Below are 25,571 nucleotides of genomic sequence, written 5' to 3'. Positions count from 1 at the left end.
ATTAAATAATACTTTACTGCTTGAACTAGTTGTTGAACCAAAAAAGGGTCCAGTTTAGACAATGTGAACCAACCTCAGCAGACTCATTATGTTTGGACGACAACATCATAGCCGATGATAATTAAGTCATAACTCAATGTGCGAGTGGAGTCAGGTGGAGGGTCTTTTACTCGTTAGAGTTTGATTAGCCGCATTGCTGCATTGAATATATAGGCTTGCACTACCATTTCTAATACTTATTCATGATATACGGTACATTTTTATATCAGAAGAATGTGATGCTCTATGATAATCATCACTATTCGAAACCTTAAATAGAAACGGTTGACGTGCAGTTGAAACTTCTTTTGGAAACATCAGAAAGAAAGAATTTTTTTTGAAAATAGTCACACGAATTGAATTAAATTTGTTATAAGAATTTCGATCATTAAATGTTAAAACTAAAATTTGATATATATGTTATACTTATGTTTATGTATATGATCATCCACTATGCAACTTTTGCTTGATTTATTCTTACTGATTGTTCGTCCAATGTAAATTCGTAAATTCTACTTTTCATGTGAATCGTGATTCCACAATATAACTAAACTCGTTCTTATATAAATGTATCATGGCATGCCCAAAAGTTTACTATATCTATACATAAATAGAATTTTGTAAATTTTGAATAAAATAGTTAATCTGTATGTGAATGAAAGTAAAACAAAGACCTGCAAAATCACATTGGCCTAACCTCAATCCAAAAAAAAGAATCAAAAATGAAAAATTATGAAGAAAACAATGAGAAGCTCACTTTATCCTTCACCACCGCATGCACGCACGCTTCTACAATGGTGAGGCTTTTATAGCCACCCTAGAACCTACCAAGAATCAAATTATAAAGAACAGGACATGAGATATCGACCACACGAGTGCTTATCATCTTTTGGATATGTAAAAGTATACTATATATTTTTATCAAAAGTAGATTTGTGTATGAAAAGGAGGTAGTGAATTAAGCAATAAAGTTTCTCTTACTTTATATTATAAAAAAAAAATGTTGCTCGTAGTCTCGTACTTTCACTAGAATCAATCGTCTCTTTTATTAGTATAAGGTAATTCGAACTTTCGAAGAGTAATCTGATGAAACGAGGATAAATTTGATAATGTGTTTATCTCGGTAGTTATGAATTTTGACTTAGCAACCATAAAAACTACTGATTTGGTCATATATATCATCTCGGTTGTTAATAAAGTGTTTATTCATTCGACAAGTTAGTGGACGTATATTTTAATCTTATTCTCATTAGACTTATAATTGAATTTTGGCTACTAACAGTGCTAGATTTTAATCATAATTTTATAAGAACAGGAGTAATGTGTTTATTGTGTATCTGTTTTTAAACTTCTAATAGCAACTTGATATGGCTATATGCATGCATATATGGTCTACTTGTTCTCTTAATTATTCGTGAAATAGGTTATTGTGGAAGGTAATAACTAATAATGTATTAGGCACATGGGGGGAGCTATATAACCCACTCTGAATTTATTTAACTAAGACAACAATTGTAGTAGTTAATATAATAGTGTATCATAAAATTCATAGCTAATCTATCATTGAGATCATATAGGCCATCTTTGTGTAGTTTGATAATATTATATTCGAGTGGCTCACCTTAAAATGCGACAAATCAACATTTGTTTAACAAAAATAACTATATTAACAAAACAAGTTTTGTATAACTATTTTAAGGTCCTCTCTTTTTTATTAGCATGTAATTAAAACTTTATTATAGTTAAGAACTAAAGAAGATATATGTGACTGTTCAAATTATATTTTTCAAAAAAAAATATTAGATCTGATCATAATTCTGTACCAGTACTGCTAGTAAACTTTTGTAATGTTGATTTAGATAGTGATATTATAGATAAATACATCACCAAACAAATAAAAGCAATTACGAAAACCAACCCCATCATGCAACAAGAGATTTGACATATTTCTTACGAAGACATTGAACCAAACCAAAGCTGTTGGACCAAATTGAATGATCGATTGTTGTGATTGAGTCTTTAACAAAGAAAAAAAAAAGATTGTTGGGATTGAGTGGGGACATAACAACGGTCGATAGAGTCGAAGCCACACAAACGGACCAAAATTGTCTACGATAATGACTTTTTGTAACGACACTTTCAATATAAGGTGATATTGCCATAAATTTCGTCGAAATATTTGTCAAATATATAAGGAACATCACGTGAAGTCCAAGGTATTTGACCTTATCATGTGTCGTCCATGTTTAATTTAAATTGATATGGATGATAGTCAACTAGAGCTTAATTATAACTAATACTAATATATCATGTACCATTGTTTTAATCTGTTTCATAAGTAAATGAGTTGAGTATATACTTTAACAACAACAGCAACAAAAAGAAGAAGTAAATGAGTATATTTTTTTCGATGGCCATTTACACTTGTCGTTGTCGACGTACATACATCGACGTGAAGAAGGAGACTATTTAACATGTTCCTGTTTTTATGTTAAACGTACATGAAGAAGTAAGAAGACCAAATCAGAACAATCAGATAGCTTAGTACATAGACGTCTGCGAAGCAACAAGATTTGAATGAGAAATTATTTTAGCCAGACGACCACGACAACATACAAATTCCTATATATTAAATGAACTAGTTGCAAAAAAATGGCACCTTCCCATAGAACTCCAAAAAAATCATTAAAAGGTTTTTTTGATTATGTGGTTGGGACAAAATGGACCCTACAAATGTCACACAACTTCAGTCTTCAGCTAACAATTAAACATCTAACTTGTAAATGTTCCTAAAGCTTCACACCCAGACAACAAATACTCCTCACCTTATGAGAACATTTCATTAACTCTTACCCATACCTAAGTCTAACCTTTCACATCGTGTATGATGTAGTTCATGTATAGACGAAAAAATGGTCAATTTTAATAAATAAAATACAGTATGGTCTTGTCATCGATGATAATCCCAAAAACCTCTTACAATTACTACTACCTACAGATCTGATCCAGCTTCTTTTCTGCTCCATTTTCTTTTCTTTTTTATATGATCACGAGATCTAAGGTTGTGAATTGTGATCCATATTTCTGAAAACCACAATACGTTATGCTATAACATTAACAATGTTTTTTTAGTGAAATTGTTTATTTAGTAGTGCATTATAATGTATGTGATTGCCATGGTATAACACCACCAACGGTTGAGAAGTACAGTATAAAAATAGATAAAGGGCTATAGATAAATAGTTTAAACTTTGGAAATGGGTCGGACACAATTATAACTGGACAGAGCAAGTGGAGTGGTATAGAAGTTTCTTAGCTAAGTTAGCTAGCTTGGTTATTTATTATCATTTTAACATGTTCATAACACTATAACAAAATCGCAGAATAATAATAGAATGAAACAGATCTGTTGGTGTGATTAAACTACAAACAAAGAACGTCATACTTGAGAAGGGGCTGCAGAAGAAGCTTAATTATGTTAAATAGATTTTGTATTAGTATATGATTTGCAAGTGTGAGCTTCAAATATAAATGTAATCTACAAGTTAATATCTTGAAAAAGCAATAATAAGTTACTTTGATACTCCATTAATTACGCCCGATTCACGTACGGTATGCCGTTGACCCACTAACATATTAAAATTGCCAAATGATTCATGGAAATTTGACAAAAAAAGTTGAAATTATGTGCAAAATCTTAAACATAACCAGGGATTGAAAAAGTTGTAAGCAATTACCTAACATGTGATGTGATAAAAATTAGTTCCATACCATGTGGTTAAGCCTGACATAATGACCGTTTAGTTTGAAACTAAAGCATATTTTACTACGTAGTTTCGGCGACATTAACATATAAATACACAAACTAGTGTGTTCATATTGTAATATTTAAACACATTGTAAGAAGCCAATTTGAATATGTAATAGAATCAAATTATCATTTTTAAAATTATGATTTTCGATTAAACACTCGAAAACATTTTTATCTAAAGAATCCATGCCATATTGGTATTAGCATGTGAGATTCCCGAGTAGAGTGGCCTAGAGTCGCGTGACCGTTTTTATTGCTTACCCCTAAAGATTATATTCTTCAACGGTCATAGATTCACCATCGCATTAAATTAAATCACAACTTAAGTAAAAAGTTTTTTTTAACATAAATCAAAACCACAAGCGGTGGAATTTTCAACTTTACAACTACAATTCACGCGTGAGCAAAGCTGCCTGTGTGTACTGCTATTTTATTTTTCTTTTCTTAGAACTTTCCAAAATAACATTTCAGAAAGAAACAAAAAATACTCTTAAATACTTTTTGTAATATAATCGACGTCTTGGTATGCTGTAGGGATAATATTATATTCCTTCTAATTCCACTGCGAAATTTTATGATTATAAGTAGATCATTCCAAATCAAAATCAAACAGTAGTTAATATTTATTTTGTCCCTAATCGAATGAGGAGCATGATTTGATGCAGCGTGGCGGAGTGGGTATGATATTGGCTTACGTCTAATCACTTGTGTTCCCTTTGTTTTTACTATCCACAATGCTTCAAAATCCGAAACAAAACTCTAATCACACTAAGGTCGACTATAAAACCAGATTGGTCCTCGGTTTTGGTTTAAACCGGAAATTATCTTCTTCTTATAGTTGACGAAAAGCTTAAAATTCGACTATCCAAAAAAAAAAAAAAAAACAAATTGTGAGTTGATATCTAATTCGCCTAAGTTATATAATGATATCATAAAATATGTTTACGTACGTTTTCTTGTTAATGTTTCTGTAATAACTGAACTTAACCCAACTTAAGTATATAAATTATCGTTTTTAGTTTGTAATACTTCGACTTGTAAGAACTGCATTATATTTTTTATTCAGTTAATCTATACAAAAAAATGACTGCTGTCAAAAAGAAAAAAAGTTGAGTAAAGAAATAACATAATATAATTTGAAATTCTCATATTAAGCCCTTATCCTCAAATTTGATTTAAATGTCAATTCTCTAGTTCTTAAGCTATTACATGTTAAAAAAAAAAAAAAACTGTGAAATAATATTTATATGATAGTTCTCAATTTCATTCAGATCTAAATCGCGTTAGTTATGCTTAAGGAAAAAAATAATGAACCGACTCTATCTCTATTTAAAGATTAATGTGGATAAATCAGATTTTTGAATAATAACCATGCTTGCATCCACTTAACGCAAGGGTCCTACACTTTGTTTCCAAGAAAATCAGAGCCGTGTGAATAAGAGAACTTAAAAACAAAAGTCTAAACCGATCAGAAAGGTATCTGAATGGCTCTTCATTTTACATAATTAACACAAAACTAAAAAACTTAAAAAGAAGAATCTCTCAAATGAAAGAAGAAGAAGAAAAATACAAAACACTTTATTAATCATCAAAATTAGTCTAGTCGATGAAGTCACTACAGATTCCCACAATCACACACCCTTTTTTCTTCTTGTCACCACAATTTCCATATCTCATAAAAACCATATTATTATATACAATTATAAAAGACAATAACTAGAAGAACCCCACCAATAAAACTTGCTATAAATAAACCAAAGCTCCCATTTTTTTTCCATCAACACTTCTCTCTCTCTCTTGGCCTATCAGACATAATCTGAAACCCCATAACTCATAAAGTTTCACACTTTCTCACATCTCTCTTACTCCAAAGTTTTCTTCTTTCACCTTCCCCAAAAAAGAGTAAAATGGTCGACGTTGATCGGAGAATGACCGGTCTCAGACCATCACACGCCGCGGGTCTCCGTCGTCTCTCAGCACGAGCCGCTGCACCAACGACACCAACTGTAAGAAACAGTCTCGTCTCTTTCTCATCTCTAGCTGATCAAGTCATCTCACACTTACACACCTCGAGGATCCAAGTCCAACCGGGTTTAACCGACTCCGAATTCGCCATAGCCGAAGCAGAGTTCGCATTCGCTTTCCCACCTGACCTCCGTGCTGTTCTCACCGCCGGTTTACCCGTCGGAGCTGGTTTCCCAGACTGGCGTTCTCCCGGAGCTCGTCTTCATCTAAGGGCTATGATCGATCTTCCCATCGCCGCCGTCTCGTTTCAGATCGCGAGGAACACTCTCTGGAGCAAGTCTTGGGGTTTACGACCGTCCGACCCGGAAAAAGCTTTACGGGTCGCGAGGAATGCTCTCAAAAGAGCTCCTTTGATGATACCAATCTTTGATCACTGCTATATTCCTTGTAACCCGTCTTTAGCGGGTAACCCGGTTTTTTACATTGATGAGACCCGGATTTTCTGTTGCGGGTCGGATCTTTCTGATTTCTTCGAGCGTGAGTCTTTGTTCAGAGGCTCCGGCACGTGTCCGGTTGTTTTAACTAAGCAGCGTTCGGTTAGTGAGAAATCAGCCGGGCCATCTTCGTCGTCTAATTTTTCAAGAATGAGTTTAGATTCGGGTCGGGTTCATGGGTCGGGTACACCGAGATGGGTTGAGTTTTGGAGTGACGCGGCGGTTGATCGACGGAGGAGAAACTCTGCTTCTTCCATGTCGTCGTCACACTCTTCGTCGCCGGAGAGGTTTCTAGATTTACCAAGATCAGAGACGCCGAAATGGGTCGACGATTACGTGAACCGGATCGGGTCGGTTTTAAGAGGAGGCGGGTGGAGCGAATCCGACGTCGATGATATTGTACACGTGTCAGCATCTGGATTCTTTGAGGGTGAAATGGTGATTTTAGACAATCAAGCGGTTCTTGATGCGTTGCTTTTGAAAGCGGGTCGGTTCTCGGAGTCGCTCCGAAAAGCTGGATGGAGCTCCGAAGAAGTATCGGATGCACTTGGTTTTGATTTTAGACCGGAGAAGGAGAAGAAACCGGTTAAGAAGTTATCTCCTGAACTAGTCCAACGAATCGGGAAACTTGCTGAGTCGGTTTCTCGGTCATGATATATTCGAGATTCTTTTTTCACTTTTAATTACCCCCTCAAGAATACAATTACTATATAAAAAAAAACACATAATTAGATTTTAACGTTTTCAAAAAAAGGTCTAAAATATGTGTAATCTTGTATTTGTTATTTAGAAGCAAGAGATTTAAATAAATGGGGTAAGCGTGGTTGCACTGTGAAGAAAAAAAGGACACTAAATAAGTAAGTAATAAATAAAGAGATCCAAATTTGTATATTAATATGATTTGGTGTACAACTCTGATCATTTTCGCGATTTGTGTAGGGGGACTAATTTGATCGATTTGTTTTTATCGGGGTGTTTTTCGAATAAATTACTTTTGGGAAAGGTTCGTTTGTGGAATATCTATAAAATCATCAAAAAGAAGCACAAACGCACGTGTGACCAACTTGGGGTCCCGCGAACGATGCCAAAGCCGACGTCGTTTTCTTAACGCAACGCTGTCTTTTATTTAACCTTTGTGGTTTTTGTAAATTGTACCCCGTATCGGTCGACGTGAAAAACAAACTATGAAATTATTACTTTTTTGTTAATATACTATGAAATGATTACTTAACCACGATATAAAACAAAGTATTAATATAACAGTATTTTTTTACGATAATTCATATCAATAAGGAAATCGCAATTTTTGTTTGATAGTTGTTGCAGATGGTTTAACATGTTATCAACAAATGTTATGTTTAAAGTTTAAACCAAAAGCAAGTAAACAAAATAATATTTTGGAAATAATTTGGACAATTATTGGGAAATGTTATTAAAGATAATTCAGCCAAATACAAAAGATGTGTACTACTACTAGCTGATATACCAAACACACTTAATAATCCAGGAAAAATTATGAGGTTAGATGAGATGTATCAGACAATCTACAGCTAGGTACACTCGGAAATAATATGTTTGCTTACGTTGTGATCAGTGATCATAACCAACCTTTTACCAGTAAAAGGACTGTTGTTGCAATCATTATATCCAAATAATAATAATAATAATAATATTCCTTACATTTCTGGTACTATTATTGTATACCAAACTTTTTTTTTGGTATAATTTTAAATATTTTCAATAAAGAGGAAAATAAAAATATTCTTCATTAGAGCATAGGTTTAGTCAAACAAAAGACTTTCTGATGTAACCGGATGAATTTTGAACTGGTAGAGATAATTTATTTGTGACATTTGAGAAATCAATATTACTGTATTTTATAGCAATACTAAAATTTAATACAAACCAAACCTGACCAAGTTGATACTTCAAAAAAAAAAAAAAAAAAACAAAAAAAGCAAATTATGATGAACGAGTTAGCGACAAGTTTACTTTTTATCGGAGATTATATGATACTGTAGTATCGTACTTGTAAATATTTTAATGTCGGTACACAATAATAATATCTTGAAAACGGTCACTACCACCACTAAAAGAAACCATCTGATCAGACCGTTGCTCCTGCGATCGATCACGTGCAGATCCCACCGCCCATCACGTTCCTCCTCATCCGTCTCTTAATTCCAACATGACATATCTTATCGGATCTGGGCCGTTGATTAGACAGATGCGTATAACATGTGGTGGGCGTGGAGCAGACGACCGGTGAGAACTCGTGAGTCCGTGTATCATCATAAAGCGTTGGTTCGGTCCGCTTAATATGTTATGTGTGTCTGTTAAGTGTGAACTATTTATTAGTTGAGGGTTTGACTTTCCACCTTAATTATTTTTAATTTGAAAATTAGTGTGATACTGACAATCTGACATGTAATTTCATAGATTCTCTAACAACTTGGGAGAAAGATAAGAGATAGTTTGGTATAGTACTCTTTTCTTTCGGCAGTTAGATTTTTTCAGAAGAAAAAAAAATGAAAAAAAGAAACGTATCGTTTTAGTAAATTTGGACGTCAAACAAAAATAAAAAGAAACTGTTGTAAGTACGAACTTTTGACTCTACTGCTTGCACAGTTGCACTGTGGGGCAACCGGCAACCACAAGTCTGGTCCAAGATCTAAGGTAGATATTGGGAGTTTCAAACTCCGAGTTTGGATCCATGATGATATTTTTTGAAAAATCTGAAAACCAAAAGTCTTACAAGTACGTCCGATAATATTGTTATAGAGGCATAGACCGTTGATTTATACACACACCTTAAAACTAATGTAGTAAAATAGTATGCATTATGCTGGATTATGATTCTTTTGGTTTTACATTAAACTTGTAACCTAACATTTATACTTGTGATTATGTGTTATTTTTAGTTATGAAGATTTTCAAGACCCCAACAAAAAAAAAAATCAGTAGTTACTATAAAAAGAAGTAAAAAATTTACTGAGTTTATTGAAGATAGGGAAAATTAGAAATAAATGAACTTTTTCCAAACCTTTGTCCATGTATACTTTTTTTTTTAAGATTGTCAATTGTGACGAAAATACCCATACTAATATATATAATTAAGTTTTTAGGAGTTTAAACCAAAAAACAAACAGAAAACCCATGTTAGTATACAACTGTATAAAAAAAAATTTGAAAAAAAAATGTTTTGAGTGTCAAAAATCAGTTTATAAATTGATGACTTCTGGTCTAAATTGTTCAGAAAAGACTTTCTACGATTTTTTCAAGTTTTGAAACATTTAGATTATTTATTTTACAGTTTGTACATGTTTTACGAAGTTTAGACGGAAAATTTGTTCTAAAAACTTCAGAACCTGAATTTTGTATGTTCTACAGAACATACAAAATTAAGAATATGTATTCTACATTTTTTTTCATTCTACATCAATTCAGAATATATTTTCCACGTTTTACCCTGTATACTAAAAGAAGTAGAAGATATATCATAGACATTTTAAAATTTATAATCTGCAAAACTTAGACTACCATAGAAATAGAAAGAAATTAAATTAAATAAGGAAAGTGAATATTTTTTGAATAATCTTAATTTAATGAAGAAGCAATCAAACGGAATGTGGGTGGTCAAGTTCTTGGCTTCTTTTACTGAATAGCTTAAGCTAGCACTTGGCAAGAACCTTCTAGTGTCAAAAGGATTCAACAAAAGTTTGAAACTTCGATCCTTCTTCCTGTTGCTTTTAGTTTTTTGTAACTTGCATATTGCCTTTGAACAAATTGGCAATTAGATAACACAGTTGTTGCTAATTTCAAAGATCTTGTTGTTATGACAACATTCTCTTTAGTTTATCTTTTGGACGAGAAATTTGTTCTTCCATAGCTATCTATTAGAATAATATATATATACAGTTGCGGGTATCTGTTAAAATGATTCATAAAAGTTTGAAACTTTCGATCCCTTGTAACAGTGAACAAATTGGCAATGAGAGAACACATTTGTAACACATTTCATAATTTGTTGTTATATTAGTTCTATTCTCTTATTATCATTGCACTATATACCATCGTTGTTGGTATGGAAGAAGCTGCTCCTTGTTGCTTAGCCAGTAGCTTGGTCTTAGGAGTTAGATTTGGAGGAGATTCTTGTTCGTGAGAAGTTCTGTCAGTTTTTGGAAGAGAGCTTGGTGAGATGGAGAGATGGAGAGCTGTGGTGAGATGGTGAGATGGAGATGTGGTGAGATGGAGAGATGGAGAGATGGTGAGATGGTGAAGAAGGAGAGACGGCGGAGGATGGTGAAGAAGGAGAGATTATGAAGAAGGAGAGACGGCGGTGGCTAAGGCGAAGAAGGAGAGACGACGGTGAGAGGTTAAAGATGGAGAGAGACGGCGGAATAAGAGTTTCGATGAATCGCGACAAGAAGAAGAAGATTGTCGCAGCGGCCGTCGATGTTACCGATGTTTTTTTTTTTTTAAGATTTGGTAAAAGAGGAGAAATAACAAAAGGGTTTTGATGGTTGTAGAAGTCTCTCAATCAATTAGAGGTTTAAGTTTCCTATTTTGTTTTTCTTATTTATGGTTTTTAAAAAATGAGGGTAAAAACTGGGTTAAAAAACATATTAAAATCTATATGACCAAACTTACAAAAATAAAGTGAAGATGGACAAAAGTTTTTTAAAAGATCATTTATTTCTAATTTTCTCTTAAAGATAAGCCACTCAAAATCTTATAATTTTTTGGTCTTATTTTCATATCATTTAGAAATAAAAGTTAGAGGAAGTCTGCAACCAATTAGTTAAATTGGCTTCATTGTAATCTTCAAAATCCAAAGGAGAAGGACAAAACTTTGGGGGATTTTGTGCCCCATCCGCATCATAGAAGTTTTCGTTATATCAAAATAGCATATTGCCCTTAAGAAAAGTTATATTGACATATATATATATATATATATTACCAAATGTAGAAAAGTAAAAATTTATAGTTGAAAATCGTAATTACATTTGTTAATAAACTAAAGACATTATATGAAAACATAGAAGGATTATAACTCCAATCCCTCTTCTTTGTTTTTGGTAGGAGATAGGGAGATATTTATTCATAACTTAAAATATCAAATACAAATATTTCTTCGACACGCAGTGCCATTAGCATCATCCGAAAAAATCGACACAACACTACTTGGTACCACCTCCAAAGTGTGAAAGCCTAAATGTAGAGAACAAGTATAGGCCGCTAAGCAAGATGATTAGCTTCTCTATACACATGCGAAATACGGACACAATATTAAGTCATGGCACAGACGTACCATGAACGACAGTAGATGTGTAGCACTAATCCTTGTATTGGGATATAGAGAACCGGAGATCAACCGAGATCGACGGTCGAGATGAAAATCCCAAAAATATGTAAATTATGAAGATTGAGAAGAATCTAGAATATATAGTTTAGGAATATTTATATTTATCTAAATATATTATTTACATTTACATTATCTTAGTTTAGAAAATTTCTTGTGTATATAAGAGAACATAAGTTGTAACATTATAAGGGCATCATTAAAGGGGGAACTATTTTTGGTGTTCTTAGATTAAATATATAGTGAAAATAATGCTAGATCAGTTGTTAAGATCATAGGTAAAAAAAATGGGAGAACTAATTATGGTGTTCTTAGAATAAAGATATAGTGAAATAATATTCATAAACATTTTACAAATTATAAAAACTTATAAAATAACATTTAAATTGCTTACTTATATAAAAGCAATTGTATACTTATAAATTAATATAATATTCTTAAACATATTACAATTATAAAAACTTATAAATTAACATTTAAATTGCATACTTATATAAAAACAGTTATATACTTATAAATTAATATAATATTCTTAAACATATTACAATTATAAAAACTTATAAATTAACATTTAAATTGTATACTTATATAAAAGCAATTATATACTTATAAATTAATATAATATTCTTAAACATATTACAATTATAAAAACTTATAAATTAACATTTAAATTGCTTACTTATATAAATGAAATATTTTCTTTTTTTCCAAAAAATCTCGTCCAATCACATGAAACCACGTCAAATAAGAACTGGGCTTAGATCAGTTCTACATCAAGAACTAAAAAAAGTGTTCTAAGCCACTATTCATTATTTTTATAATTTTTTTGGGCTAAGAACACCCTTGGTGTTCTCCCATTAATGATGGCCTAATTATGAGAGTCTAATATAATTCTTCCTTTAACACATTATTTGTCTTTACTCTCATCAATCTATCATGGTATCAGAGAAATCGATCCTATGGATCTTTATTACTATGGGTTAGAATTTTCGTTTGCTTCCACTTCTATAATTTTCTATCTATTTTTCATCGTTTCTTTATTAAAAAAAAAAGTCTATAATTTCTTTGACCTTTTATCGCTTGCTTCTTATGCAAGCTTCTTCTGATTTTTGTCAAAAAAAAAAAAAAAATCTGGAATTTGGTCTTCACACACACGTGAGTGTGTTGTCTTTTGATGCGTGGCCATGATCTGGCTGGTGAATATGAACCAACACGTACGGCGGTGTTGGGCCTCTTGGTTAAATAAAAAAAAAATAGAAAAAAGGAAGAGGAAGACGTGTTCTTCTCCTCTTGGTGGGTGGTGGATATGAACATGAACCATGATCGGTTCGTTCGGTGATGATAATTCTTAAGCATGTTGGATGCTTGTTTAATTGGTTTGGCCATTGATTGGCCAAGTTGATGTGAGTTTGGCTAGCATAATTGTTAGTTTCTTGAAGATTGATGGTGATGATGTTTCACCAAGTTTATCCTAGTTATGGGTTTATTGCTTAATCAAGCATAACCTAAGGAATTGACTCTATGGCTGAGTATAAATGTCATGAAGATGACTCTACGGCCGAGTATAAACGCTGTTGATGACCCTACGACTAGGTATAAACGTCGCTGACCTAACGGCTGGGTATTGTAGCCGCATTGAACCCTACGACCGGGTATAAACGTCGATGATGACCCAACGGCCGGGTATAAAGCCATTATTTTGAAGACTTGTCCAATCTATCATCAATCTATCACTTTTACTCTCATCAATCTATCACCTTGTCTAAAGAAAACCGACTACCACTTCCGAATCAACCTCCAACTCCAACCAAGACACTCGCTTCCCCCAAACAATATCAAGCCCATAATACACGTCCCACAGTTCTGCTAAGGCAGAGGAGCATATCCCAATGTTCACTACAAAACCACATAACCAACTCCTTGTCCCATCACGTAGCACCCCCGCAGCGGTAGCCAACCTCGTGATACTCTGCGAAGCACCATCAATGTTCATTTTTAACCAACCCTCCCGCGGCGGTTTCCAGGATATCATCCACTCTACCCGTACTGACTTATGTGTGGCACCTTTGCTGTCCAAGTAAGCCACAGACATCTCCTTCGCCAAGTCTTTTAAAAACTGCACTCTATCCCAACATTTCCCATTTACACCAAAAACATTTCCGCGTCGCCACTTTCATCCCCACCATACTGACATAGCAAACAAGGTTGACAAATCACCATTTAAGGTTGACCAGTCGCCATCCAATCCCTCTTCTTGATTACAATAAGAAAATGATTGGATGATTAAAAAACTAGTTAAATTTCCTACCACCACTACTGTACTATTAGCAAAAGAACCATTTGCTTATTATGATTATAAAAGCTAAAGGCCTGTATTGGGCCACATAAGTTTTCAGGCCCATTTAATTCTTAACCCTTAGCTGATATTATTATGATGTTGTATGTCGGTCCTTTCTTTTGTTTTATAGATTTTCATGTGTAATTCAATGGTTACTGAAACATTTTAACAGCCATTTATTGTTTTGTCAGAAACAAAATATCCCACGTAATATAATATATTATACAAATAAGTGATAACACATTTAGATATCGACTTATAATTATGTGTTATATATCGTTAACAACATTGAGAAGATCGATGAGTTTATTATTTTCTGTTTAATCCACATTTTTTACCATCGCTTTCCTTAAACTCCATATATGGAAGACAAGACAAACTATTTTGCATTATCCTTTCAATTCGTTCAAAACATACATTCAATAATAGAGAAAAAAAAACAAATTTTATTATCTTAGAGGATACATTTTACATATGTCTTCTGAGGTGCACCGGAAAATAAATAAGTTGAGTACGTTTAATATAGCACAAGGGACATGGATGGGGTATTAGAAAACAAGATTGTACCAAATACCAAAAATCTACTACGACGCAAACAAATAAAAGAGAGCAGAACCAATAATAGGGATATGTGTGATCTAGTCTTCTTCATCCCATAATATTTCCTTATTTGGGAAAATTTGTTTTCTTTTGTTTTTCTTTATAATCAAAATCAAACAAAGCTTATCACATCACGCCATATTTGTTTGTTTTAATTCTTCCATGATTGGTTATAATTTGATTCTCCCGATTGAGGCTCCTACATTCTAGGGTTTTAGTCACTTTTGACTTTTGTATGCCTCTCCATGCATATTATATTAATATATTTTTCTTTCTTTCATTATTTTTTTTTTTTTGGTTCTTGATTTACAATTTAGGTGGATTGATTTAAGTATTATGTATCCTCCCGTTGTTTGAACTTATGTATTGAATCTATTGATAAAGCCGGTGAGTATTGTTTTAGAAGTTTGTCTAAAAACTTGAAGAAAATTCCATTTCTTAAGAAATCACCAGAAATAGTGCAATATAAATATACTATTCAATAATAGCAATAATTAAAGAGGGGTGCATGAACTTTATCCTGTCACAGAGAACATGAGAATTTATCCGAATAAAAAGAGAGATTGAAGAGACATAATTGAAAGAGAAAAAAAAAGCATTGAAGAAAGCAAATGAATTCATATCTATCTTATTTTCATATATGAACAATATAATAACTAAAAACAAAGGAAAAAGATAAAAATGTGTCAGAATAATACAGAGCACTTGTTCAAGAAATTATAAGATATCATATGAGAGTTATCTATAAAACCTAATAGTATTAAAGATATTGTAATGGTCGAGTTACAAAAAAGGATATAATAATGATCAGAAAAATCAGAACTATCAGTGGTAATGTTGTGACCTTAGTTTCATATTTCAACTATGAATATTTTTATTACGGAGTATTTTTTTATTTTGTCGGAAATCTTGATTAATCATTTGGGATATAAATTGTGGTGTTAATATGGAGCAAAGAGCATAGATGATGCTTGGGACATGAACACAGCTGTATCACTACCTTGCCTTGGGAGGCAACCTACCCTAAATTTTGTAGTATTAAAATAGTATGATTCCTTTAAGAATTGTTGCTATTTGCTTCCAATATCGCAGTGTTTGTTATTTTAATACAGTGCCCATCCTCACCAAACAACCAAATAATACGACGACAATTTATTTTTTTAATAAATACATCTGATTAAAGAAAACAAATCGTATAGTTATTATAGAGTTGCATCGTAGCTAGATTGCAGTAAACAATCAAAGCTAATTAATATGTTTCGGTCTGATGACAAATTTAACGGTATTTAGCTATCCATAACGTAATGAATGACATGGGCACTTTTGATAAAAACAGGTTCAATAATAGTAGCAATAAATTATCGAAAAGAAAGTCCTCGTTTGACAGAAAAAAAAAAGTACGAACAAGACTTCGAATCTTGGTTAAGAAATTTAGATTCGTTGGAAAGGAGAGGAGTGTTTAATTCTTACAGTGACTTTGTTGAAGTAAAAACGAAAAAGGTGAAAAAGGGAAAATAGCATCTAATCAAAAACTGGTGTCTTGATTGAAAAATTGAGTGCAGCGAAACGTCATCGTTCCGTTGGGTTTTCTTACATGTTCCAGTGTCAACATAAGAGGGTAAAACCAAATCCAAAGCAACTTACTGTGTCTGTCTATTTTTGTCTAATTCTAGGGAAGAAGAAGTAGAAGAAATCAGCATAAGATTTAAATTAACAATCGTTTGATGTGTATTAAATGTGACGTCAAAAGAAGTTAGTATTTTCTCATGGGTGAAAAGAAAAAACCAATGATTTTGCACAAATGAAGCCAAGCATTAATCTTGATTGAAGATTGTGAGGTTTTTGGTGTCTTTTGGATTTATGCCTTTTTATGGAAAGGGTCATTTATTAATTTGCTTGTCGCAGTGCTTCCTTGTTAACTAATGTTACTATTTTTTTTTTTTTTTGTTCTTTCTTTGTCAACACACACAAGGACTCTTCTATGTTCACGTAAAGCTCTTGAAACCAAGAAAAAAAACAGAAAAAAGGAAAACATAATTTAATGAAGATCGCAATAAGTCCTTTCCGATCAGCTTTGATAAGCGTGCCCATATGCTAACAACGCTCGACGCCAAGTGAGATTCGATTTATATATTTACAATATTCTTCCACAATATATGAACGACTAACGTGTGTATTATAATACACTGGAAAACTGTCAATGTTAAAGTTATCAACTATATACTGAAAATTTGATCGGAGTCATAAACTTGATGGTTATATACAAAATCAAAATTATATTCACGTTTTCTACAATTTTATTCGAAGAAGTACTAACACGTGACGTCAATCTTAATTAGTTTAACCAAGACAATGTGTTATGGATATCATAAAATGTTCTCTCTCTTTTTTTTTTTTTTTAACAAAATCATAAAATATTCTCATGCATAAATATTGGATCCAAATTAAAAGATTAAATAAGAAAACCTTGAATCCAAGGTAATATTTTGTTAAATATATTTCGCCGTCGCCTGAACAGATCCCGGCGAAGCAGATGGGTTCCCTGGATTCTGACATATTTCATGTGAATGTGGGGGTAATTAACAATTATAAAGAAACTAATAGTATAAAATATTGATAGAAAAAAGGGAAATATAAAAAATAATACACGACTACTCTCTTTCCCATTATAATTCAAAGTAATTCTTATTTACTTCAATATCTAGCATTCGAGCAGATAACAAAAAAAAATTATGTTACTTAGAATTATTTTATTAAAAGAACAAATTAAAATGGTAGAAATAGGAAAATTCATGGTTGCTGCCTAACTCAATGGTGGTGAGAGCGGTTCATGCACCTTTGATTTGTCCAGAAGCGCCTTGGTTCACGACTCGTGGGTCCAATATCCCACCGATTTGTGACATGTGGACGGTCGATTCAAACAAAGGATAATATCTTCATAATTTGACGCAGTCAAGATGACTCTTAAGTGAAACGAATTATTCATTGATCAGCTAAATGACTACAACATAACACCAAGTCACCAACTGATTAATCAGTGATTTTTGCGAGTTGTGGATGTAACACCAGCTGAACTTTATGCAAAACTAGCATTGAAATGTTGAGGTAAATAAATTTATATATTTTTTTAAATTTCTCCTTAATTAACTACATTTTAATTCATCTAGAATCAAACATAAAATGCCATATGGGAAAAAGAAATATAAATGATGCATGGAAGGTTGTAACATACATGTCAAAGTCAAGGAAAAAAATTTCAACATCGTATTCAAAAAAGTTTCAACACCTAGCTAGGATACATTAACACATACATACATACACATGTTACATACATATGTGTGTGTAAAAAAGTTTAGGAGTGTGAAAAATAGAAGAAGGAAAAGAATCCTAATTGTTAAATATTATATATATATATATATATATGTAATAAGTTAAAGAATTAAGAATGGGCCACAAAGTGCTATATAAATCCATCACTTCTAGTTCCTGTAATATTGCTGAATCTCTGATTGGTAGTAACCAGTTTACATTTCGTACATAACTCTCTTCCCCTCTCTTTCATCACCATCTCTTCTGTGTATCAGACACACACAAAAACCTAAATTTTCAAGCTTTGTCAGTCAATCTTCTTCTTTCTCCATACCTTATCTCACCAGCTTCTCCATATCTCTCAAAGAAAAAAGAAACTCTATAAATTTCCCCCAAAAAGAAGATGGATAACTCCGACATTCTAATGAACATGATGATGCAGCAGATGGAGAAGCTTCCTGAACACTTCTCTAACTCAAACCCTAACCCTAATTCCCATAACGTTATGATGCTCTCCGAATCCAACACCCATCCGTTCTTCTTCAACCCCACCCATACTCATCTCCCACTTGACCCAACCATCTCTCATCACCACCAACCCGGTTTAAATTTCCGGTACGCCCCTTCCATCTCATCATCTCTCCCGGAGAAAAGAGGAGGATGCAGCGACAACGCCAACATGGCGGCAATGAGAGAGATGATCTTTCGAATAGCCGTGATGCAGCCTATACATATTGATCCGGAGTCCGTGAAGCCACCGAAGAGAAAGAACGTGAGGATCTCAAAGGATCCACAGAGCGTGGCGGCTCGACATCGAAGGGAGAGGATAAGTGAGCGCATTCGGATTCTTCAACGGCTTGTCCCCGGTGGAACCAAGATGGATACGGCGTCGATGCTCGATGAGGCTATCCATTACGTTAAGTTTCTTAAGAAGCAGGTGCAATCGCTGGAGGAACACGCGGTGGTTAACGGGGGAGGAATGACGGCGGTGGCCGGAGGAGCACTGGCGGGTACTGTTGGTGGAGGATATGGAGGTAAAGGGTGTGGGACTATGCGGTCTGATCATCACCAGATGCTTGGAAATGTACAGATTCTTAGATGATGATGATGATTTTAAAATATATTTCATATTTATTAATATGAAGTGAATCAATATTTTAGGAGGAGTTGAATTAAATATTATGAAACTATCCTTTTCAATCTTTCCGTCTTTCGATGATGTTTTTATTAGTTTTGGGATGATTTAATTATAAGTCAGTCTTGGGTTGTAAAGACTAAAGTATTACGGGGTTGTACTTAGTAATATTTGATTATCACCAAGTGAATTAATCCACTGTTGTCACTGATCAATCCGACATGTCTCTGTCTTGTTTCTAATGTAACAAGTGTCAAAGTGTGTAATTTATGCCATTTCGTAATTGTTGTAATACTATCTTGATGCACATGTGTGTTGAGCCAACTTTCTAGATTACAAAGTTTTGGGGGATAGATTATAAGACGAATATTTTTGATATTGTAAATAAATTTTTACATTTCTTATAAGAAAAAAACAATCTATCAGATACTTTTCAACTTGTAAGAGTCTGCAATATATTTTATGTAATAAATTAAAATTTGAAATTACAAATTCTGAAATTCTAATTCTCTTAATAAACAACCATTTTCTGCACAAATATAGTTATAGGAATAAATTACCATATATATTGATTTGAATACTAATGAACTCAAAATATTGAAAATTATGATAAAAATGGATAAGTAACATAATGTATATCTGTAAAATTATATTTTAACTAGTTCGATCTTCTTTGCTTGGTCAAATTTTTTATTTTCAAATTAACGTAGAAAGGCATATTGTATAATACAATACTCCGATTGAGCAATACATACTGTTATTGTTATAGTAGTAATATCATGCTGTATAAAAATAACTTTTTATCTTTTGAATAAGTGTACATTAAACAATTTAATCCCGAAATGATTTTTAAAAATTTCTTACTTATTAGTTTCTTGGAACTTGAATCACCTACATTCATTACAAAAGATGGTGAAACCCAACTAGCTGACATCTAACCTGAACAATTTTGTTTTTATTTTAGGGTTAATTGCACCCACACCCATTTAGGATGTAAGTTCTTTCATCCACACCCACTTTGCAATGTTGGTATACTTTGTTAAGTTTTTAGCTTAGGTGGCATAATTACTTGGACAATTTTGTTCCTAAGAGAAGGTGTGTGAAAAGATAACTTTTAAGTTACCTAAAGTTTAATGTGTTTTACTCTGGACCATTAGATTTGAGGTTCTAGTAGATGAGAAAATTGTTGGTGGATAAGAAACAAGGGTTTCGCAGGTAGGGTTTGTGTTTCCGGGAAAGAGACATGGCTGCCGAAGTAGGATCTGGATATTGTGTGGATAGGGTAAAAAAAATTGAATCATGGATGACTGTGATACTGATCTTTGATTTATTTATGCAGGGTCAAGATCTTAGTTTCTGTGTAGTAATTTATGGGAGTTGGTGTTGTTCTGATGACGGCGTCTGGGGTTTCAAAGTGGACAGTAAACTGTTGTCGCGTGTTGTTCCGTTGTCGGTGACGACAAGTTTAGGCGATTTAGAAGTTTCGGTGGTTGCTGAATTTGGGTTGGTGGACAAGAAGGCAACTCTGAGTTACTGAATCCAACCATTCATGGAATTGATGACCGGCGTGAGGACGCCGCCGGTGGTTGTGACAACAAATGTAGGTCTTGAGTATTATATTGAGATGTTGAGGATGAACCGTGGGCTGAATTTGTTTGTCTCATTTGAGGAGATTAAGAAGAGAGGATTGACTGACGAGACAGAGGATTCCATTTGGGGAGAGGATAGTCGTAAAAAACGTAGCTGGGGGTCGTGTTGTAGACTAAGTAATAACGGTAGTGAGGAAGGGTTTTTAGGAGAAGCATCTACAGCAGGTTCGAATTCATTGGAATTTGAGACAACCCAGGTAGATGAAGAATATATGGCTGAGGTGGCAGTAATAGAAGGGAAGATGAAGGGAAGTAATGGGTCGGTTTTGGGAATTGGCCGTGGTTTGACATTGACACAATTAGGTAGTGTGGAAGATTGTATAGTGTTGGAGGATAGTTTTGAAGATGTAGATGATCAAGAAGAAGCTGTAGTAACAGATGTTGATGTGACCCCAAGAAGCTATGATAAGGAGTTTTGGGGAAACTTCATTGGCGATCAGTTTGGTCGGGTAAACGTGGTGGAGGTTATGTGTAACACATTCTCTTGCTTTGACCACACTGTGTTAGTTAATGGAGCTGTTCCTTTGAAAGAAGAGCATAAATCAAAGATAAGTGGGGGTGATGCTGTTAATGTATCCACGTGGTCAGAGGATAGTGGTCAGTATCATGTTCCTGCGGTGGATGGTCGCAAACTTGGAGATATTGATGACGATGAGTTTGATATTCCTCCTTTGTTTGACGACACAACGTATCTTAGGGAAGAAATACCTGATCTGGAGTGGGAGGATGATGGGAAAGGTATATATAAGGGTAAGGTTTTTGCAAACAAAGAAGATTACCAGATTGCATTAGCGATATATGCCATCAAAAACACTTTCCACTTTACTCAGACGACGACAAAGAAAGAGTCGTTTGTAGTTAGTTGCTCTGGTGAGAGGTGTGACTGGAGGGTACTTGCTTGTGAAATGAAGGAGTTCGGCTACTATGTGATACGAAAAGCAAATCTAGAACACACATGCCCAATTGAGACGAGAAACAAGTATTTGAAGAAAACGACATCGAAGGTGATTGCAGCTGTTTACAAAGCGAAGTATAGTGATCCTACTAAAACTCCGGCTCCTTTGGATCTCCAGCAGATGGTATTAGAGGAATTGAGTGTAGATGCATCTTACAACAAATGTTGGAGGGCGAAGGGGAAGGCTCTGGAGGGCATATTTGGATCGGATGATGAGTCTTACGAGGATCTTCCTTATTATCTGCATGTTTTAAAAGAAGTTAATCCAGGAACTGTTACCGATATTAAAACTGAAGTCATAGAAGATGGGAGAGAGAGGTTTATGTATATGTTTCTGGCTCTCGGGCCATCCATAGAAGGTTTTAAGAAGCTTAGGCGTGTTCTTGTAGTGGATGGGACCCATTTGAATGGGAAGTATAATGGTGTCCTTTTGACAACAAGTGGACAAGATGCTAATTTCTAGGTTTTTCCTCTAGCGTTTGTTGTGGTGGACAGTGAGAATGACGATGCTTGGACGTGGTTTTTTGAGAAGTTGGAACGAATAATTGCGGATAGTAAGAGTTTGACCATAATTTCAGATAGAAACAGCTCAATATACACTGCAAAGAAGAGGGTGTTCATAATAAAGGACTTGCGCAACTTGTGACGAATGCGGCATTCGCCTATAAGGTAATTGGTTACCAAGATATCTATATACAAATCAAAGCAAAAAACCCCAACTGTGCCGCCTATTTGGATAAAATTGGAGCAGCTCACTGGAGTCGAACTTATTTTCAAGGTAACCGCTACAATCTGATGACATCCAACATTGCAGAGTCTCTGAACAATGTGGTAGGGAAAGCTAGATCATGTCATATTGTTGAAATACTGAAGTACATTCGTGCGATGTTAAGTAGGTAGTTTAGTGCTAGGCGCAAAAAATCAGGGAAGCATATAGGGTTGAGTACGCCTGAGGTGGATAAACAGATGCAAAAAAACGTGGTTGGTGTTAAAGGCAGCAAAGTTGGAACTATCTCCAGTTGGAGTTATTAAGTAGTCGGTTTACTTAACGGGAGGCACCATGTGCTGCTTGATATGAAGCAGTGTTCTTGTAAGCTGTACGATAGATTGAAAATCCCATGCGGTCATGCGTTGCTAGAAGCTGATACGCAAGGAATCCTTTATGGGAGTTTGGTGGCTGACTGTTACAAGACAGAAACATGGAGATGTACTTATGAAGGGGTAATTAATCCTGAGAATAGTGATTATGAAATACCAGATGAAATTAAGAACCGTGTTTTGTACCCTCCAAAGGCAAAACGACCAGCTGGTCGTCCAAAAGATAGCCGGATTCCGTCTGTTGGAGAGTTGCGTGTAAGTTTTTATTGTTAGTGCAATGTTGTGTTATATTTGTTTATGTGTGTTGGTTAGTAGATATAGCGTTTTCGTAATGTTGTGGTTCGTTTATCCAAAAAAATGGAGGCGTGAAAACAAAAGTGAATCGTTGTGGGAGATGTGGACACACCGGACACAATCGAACAAGTTGTTCGAACCCATTGCCATAATGATGACGGAGGTTTGATGGTGGTCGGCGAACACTAATTTTGGGGGGCTGAACAACTTAATCGTTGGCGTGAAGCTAGGAGGATTTGGAGGGAGTAGGATTGACATCTGTGTGTCCTTAATTTTTTTGATGTAAAAGGGAACACATAATCTTGCAGAATTTTAGGTAATCCACATATAGTAGGTTTCGTGGATAAGGGTATATTTTGGTATAATAGAAGCATTCTATTGGAAGTGACTTCGGTATTGTTTTTTTGCTTGGTTGGAGAAAAATGTTAAATTGCAATGGTTGGTTAGTGAAATTTCTTTGGTTTTGAAATGTTAATTTCGCATAAAAGTTTTCGCATTTGTTATCCACAAAAAGAATGGTATTTATTCTTAAATCTCATCCATTCATTGTTAGTGTCCATGAATTTAACATATTTGAGAATGTATCCACGTGGATATAATGGGATGCATCACATGAATCAATTTGTAACAAATAGGGTTTAAGTGGATGCGGAATTTTAATTGTGTGGGTTGTATCCACGTCGTTGTGATCACATGGATAGTGATATCATGTGTGATGATTTCGAAGGCACTAATCTGTGGTTAGCAACCTTTGTGTGATACTTACGAAGACATTAATATAAGGGGAGGAAATTCGGAGATAAACCATATAACTAAAGTTGATAGATCCATACATAAAACACACATGTATTTAACATATTTGAGGATGAATCCACGTGGATATAATGGGAAACATCGCAGGAATCAAATTGTAGCAAATATGGTTTTACTGGATGCGAGATTTTAATTGTACGGGTGGCATCCACGTAATTGTGACCACATGGATAGTGATATCATGTGTGATGATTTTGAAGACACTAATCTGTGATTAGCAACCATTGTGTGATACTTACGAAGGCATTAATATAAGGGGAGGGAATTCAGATATAAACCATATATATAAAGTAGATAGATCCATACATAAAACACACATGTGGTATATGAAATAAGTGCAACATTAGGAATCCATAGGAGTTTGTTTTTGTAGAAATGTAAATAAACTGCATAATGAAACTACATTAGGTATCGAAAAGATAGACAGTAGGAGACTATTAAACATCTAGGAACCTAATTTCCAGTTTACACCAGTCAATAGGAGGGGGAAATTGACACTGCGTGGCATCGGCGTCGGCGAGAACTCTAGTCTGCTCTAATCTCTTGTGCTCTGCTTCGTGGTCGAGAAGTTTTTGCCCCAAAATTTGGTTCAGCTGTGAAAGTTGTGCGTCGATCAGTTCCACCTGATGCTTAAGAGTGGTAGCCTCCTTCTTCTTCTTCATATGGTCATGGAGAATATGTAGGATTGATGTGAAACGATCCTTTGTTTCCGCCGCAACCACTGCTCTAGTTTTACTAAACGCCTCAGTCATGGTATCTAGTGCTTCCTCTTCCCACTCGAAGTCGGAACTGAGTTTTGGTCGTTTACCGAAACTATCATCGTCAATGTCTTCCCACTGGGATTGAAGGGGTGACGTCTACTTGAACTCTCACCGACCATGACGTGAATCTGAAAAAGAAAACAACGTAAACCAACATTAAAAGGCGTGTGGGTTTACAAAAAACAGACAAATTGAAGAGTAGTAGAGTTTGGTGATTGCCTCATGAACTTGGAGTAATATTGCAGATGTCTTTTTTGATGTAGGAAGAACTGATGGTATTCATTAGAGACTAATTGAATATTTATATATGCTATCCTCAGAAAGAAGATGAAGAGAAGGCAAGAATCGAAACGGCACATTGAAGGTACAATTAACGAGACGGCAAATTGAAACTGGAGGAACCAAACGATACAATGAACTTGCAAGTTGCAATGTAACTAGACGAACCAAACGCGACAATGAAACTAGAAGAACGAAACGTTACCTATTTCCGGCATATGTGGTCGTGTTAACAAAGCCACATCTTCGTGTCCACGTATGAACCATCCATGAGTAATTGGTTGCTAAAAGCCCACAGGTTTGTGACCACACAAAAGAGTCCACATGGATCGTTTTATATTAGACTGACAGAATGTGACAGAAGGTGAGCGCCACTATGTGGGATACTTGGTTAAGCAATCAACGTAGTAGTGTCCACGCTTAAGATGAGGAGCTATCCATAGGACTTATCTTGTTTATTCAGATTCTATATAAAAAAAGTTTGTATGCGAGAATAAAAAGTAATCGAAAATGGTCCCGACATACAAAATCGTATGTGAGAACTGCTCTCATGGTAAATGCTCCCACGGGGCTATAATACGTCGAAGACATTTCCCTCGTCGTCACAGTGCTCGAACATGGTTGAGTGACCGCGAACCAACGGATGTCCCAATCAGGGAACCTATTGTT

The 25,571-nt window shown here is 34.5% G+C and overlaps 1 protein-coding gene and 1 pseudogene across 2 annotated transcripts; both read left to right on the top strand.

Annotated features, from left to right (window-relative positions):
• The first annotated feature begins 5,412 nt into the window (after positions 1 to 5,412).
• Positions 5,413 to 7,585, top strand: LOC104791258 (uncharacterized). Its single transcript, XM_010517091.3, has 2 exons — positions 5,413 to 7,166; positions 7,249 to 7,585. The coding sequence occupies exon 1, from the start codon at positions 5,758 to 5,760 to the stop codon at positions 6,961 to 6,963; it is 1,206 nt and encodes a 401-aa protein (XP_010515393.1). The 5' UTR covers positions 5,413 to 5,757; the 3' UTR covers positions 6,964 to 7,166; positions 7,249 to 7,585.
• A 10,485-nt stretch (positions 7,586 to 18,070) lies between these two features.
• LOC104791256 (transcription factor HEC2 pseudogene) lies at positions 18,071 to 19,336 on the top strand (annotated as a pseudogene). Its single transcript, XR_015560189.1, has one exon. The product of XR_015560189.1 is annotated as a transcription factor HEC2 pseudogene (transcript).
• The last annotated feature ends 6,235 nt before the right edge of the window (positions 19,337 to 25,571 follow it).

The sequence above is a fragment of the Camelina sativa genome, chromosome 6, assembly GCF_030686135.1.
Source record: "Camelina sativa cultivar CO46 ecotype springtype chromosome 6, ASM3068613v1".
Taxonomy (NCBI): Eukaryota; Viridiplantae; Streptophyta; class Magnoliopsida; order Brassicales; family Brassicaceae; genus Camelina; species Camelina sativa.
Note: the sequence above shows the minus strand (reverse complement) of the source record. Positions and strands in the feature narration are given on the sequence as shown.

Excerpts from the sequence above, each read along its gene's own strand:
- LOC104791258 (XM_010517091.3), top strand. The coding sequence starts at position 5,758 with ATGGTCGACGTTGATCGGAGAATGACCGGTCTCAGACCATCACACGCC.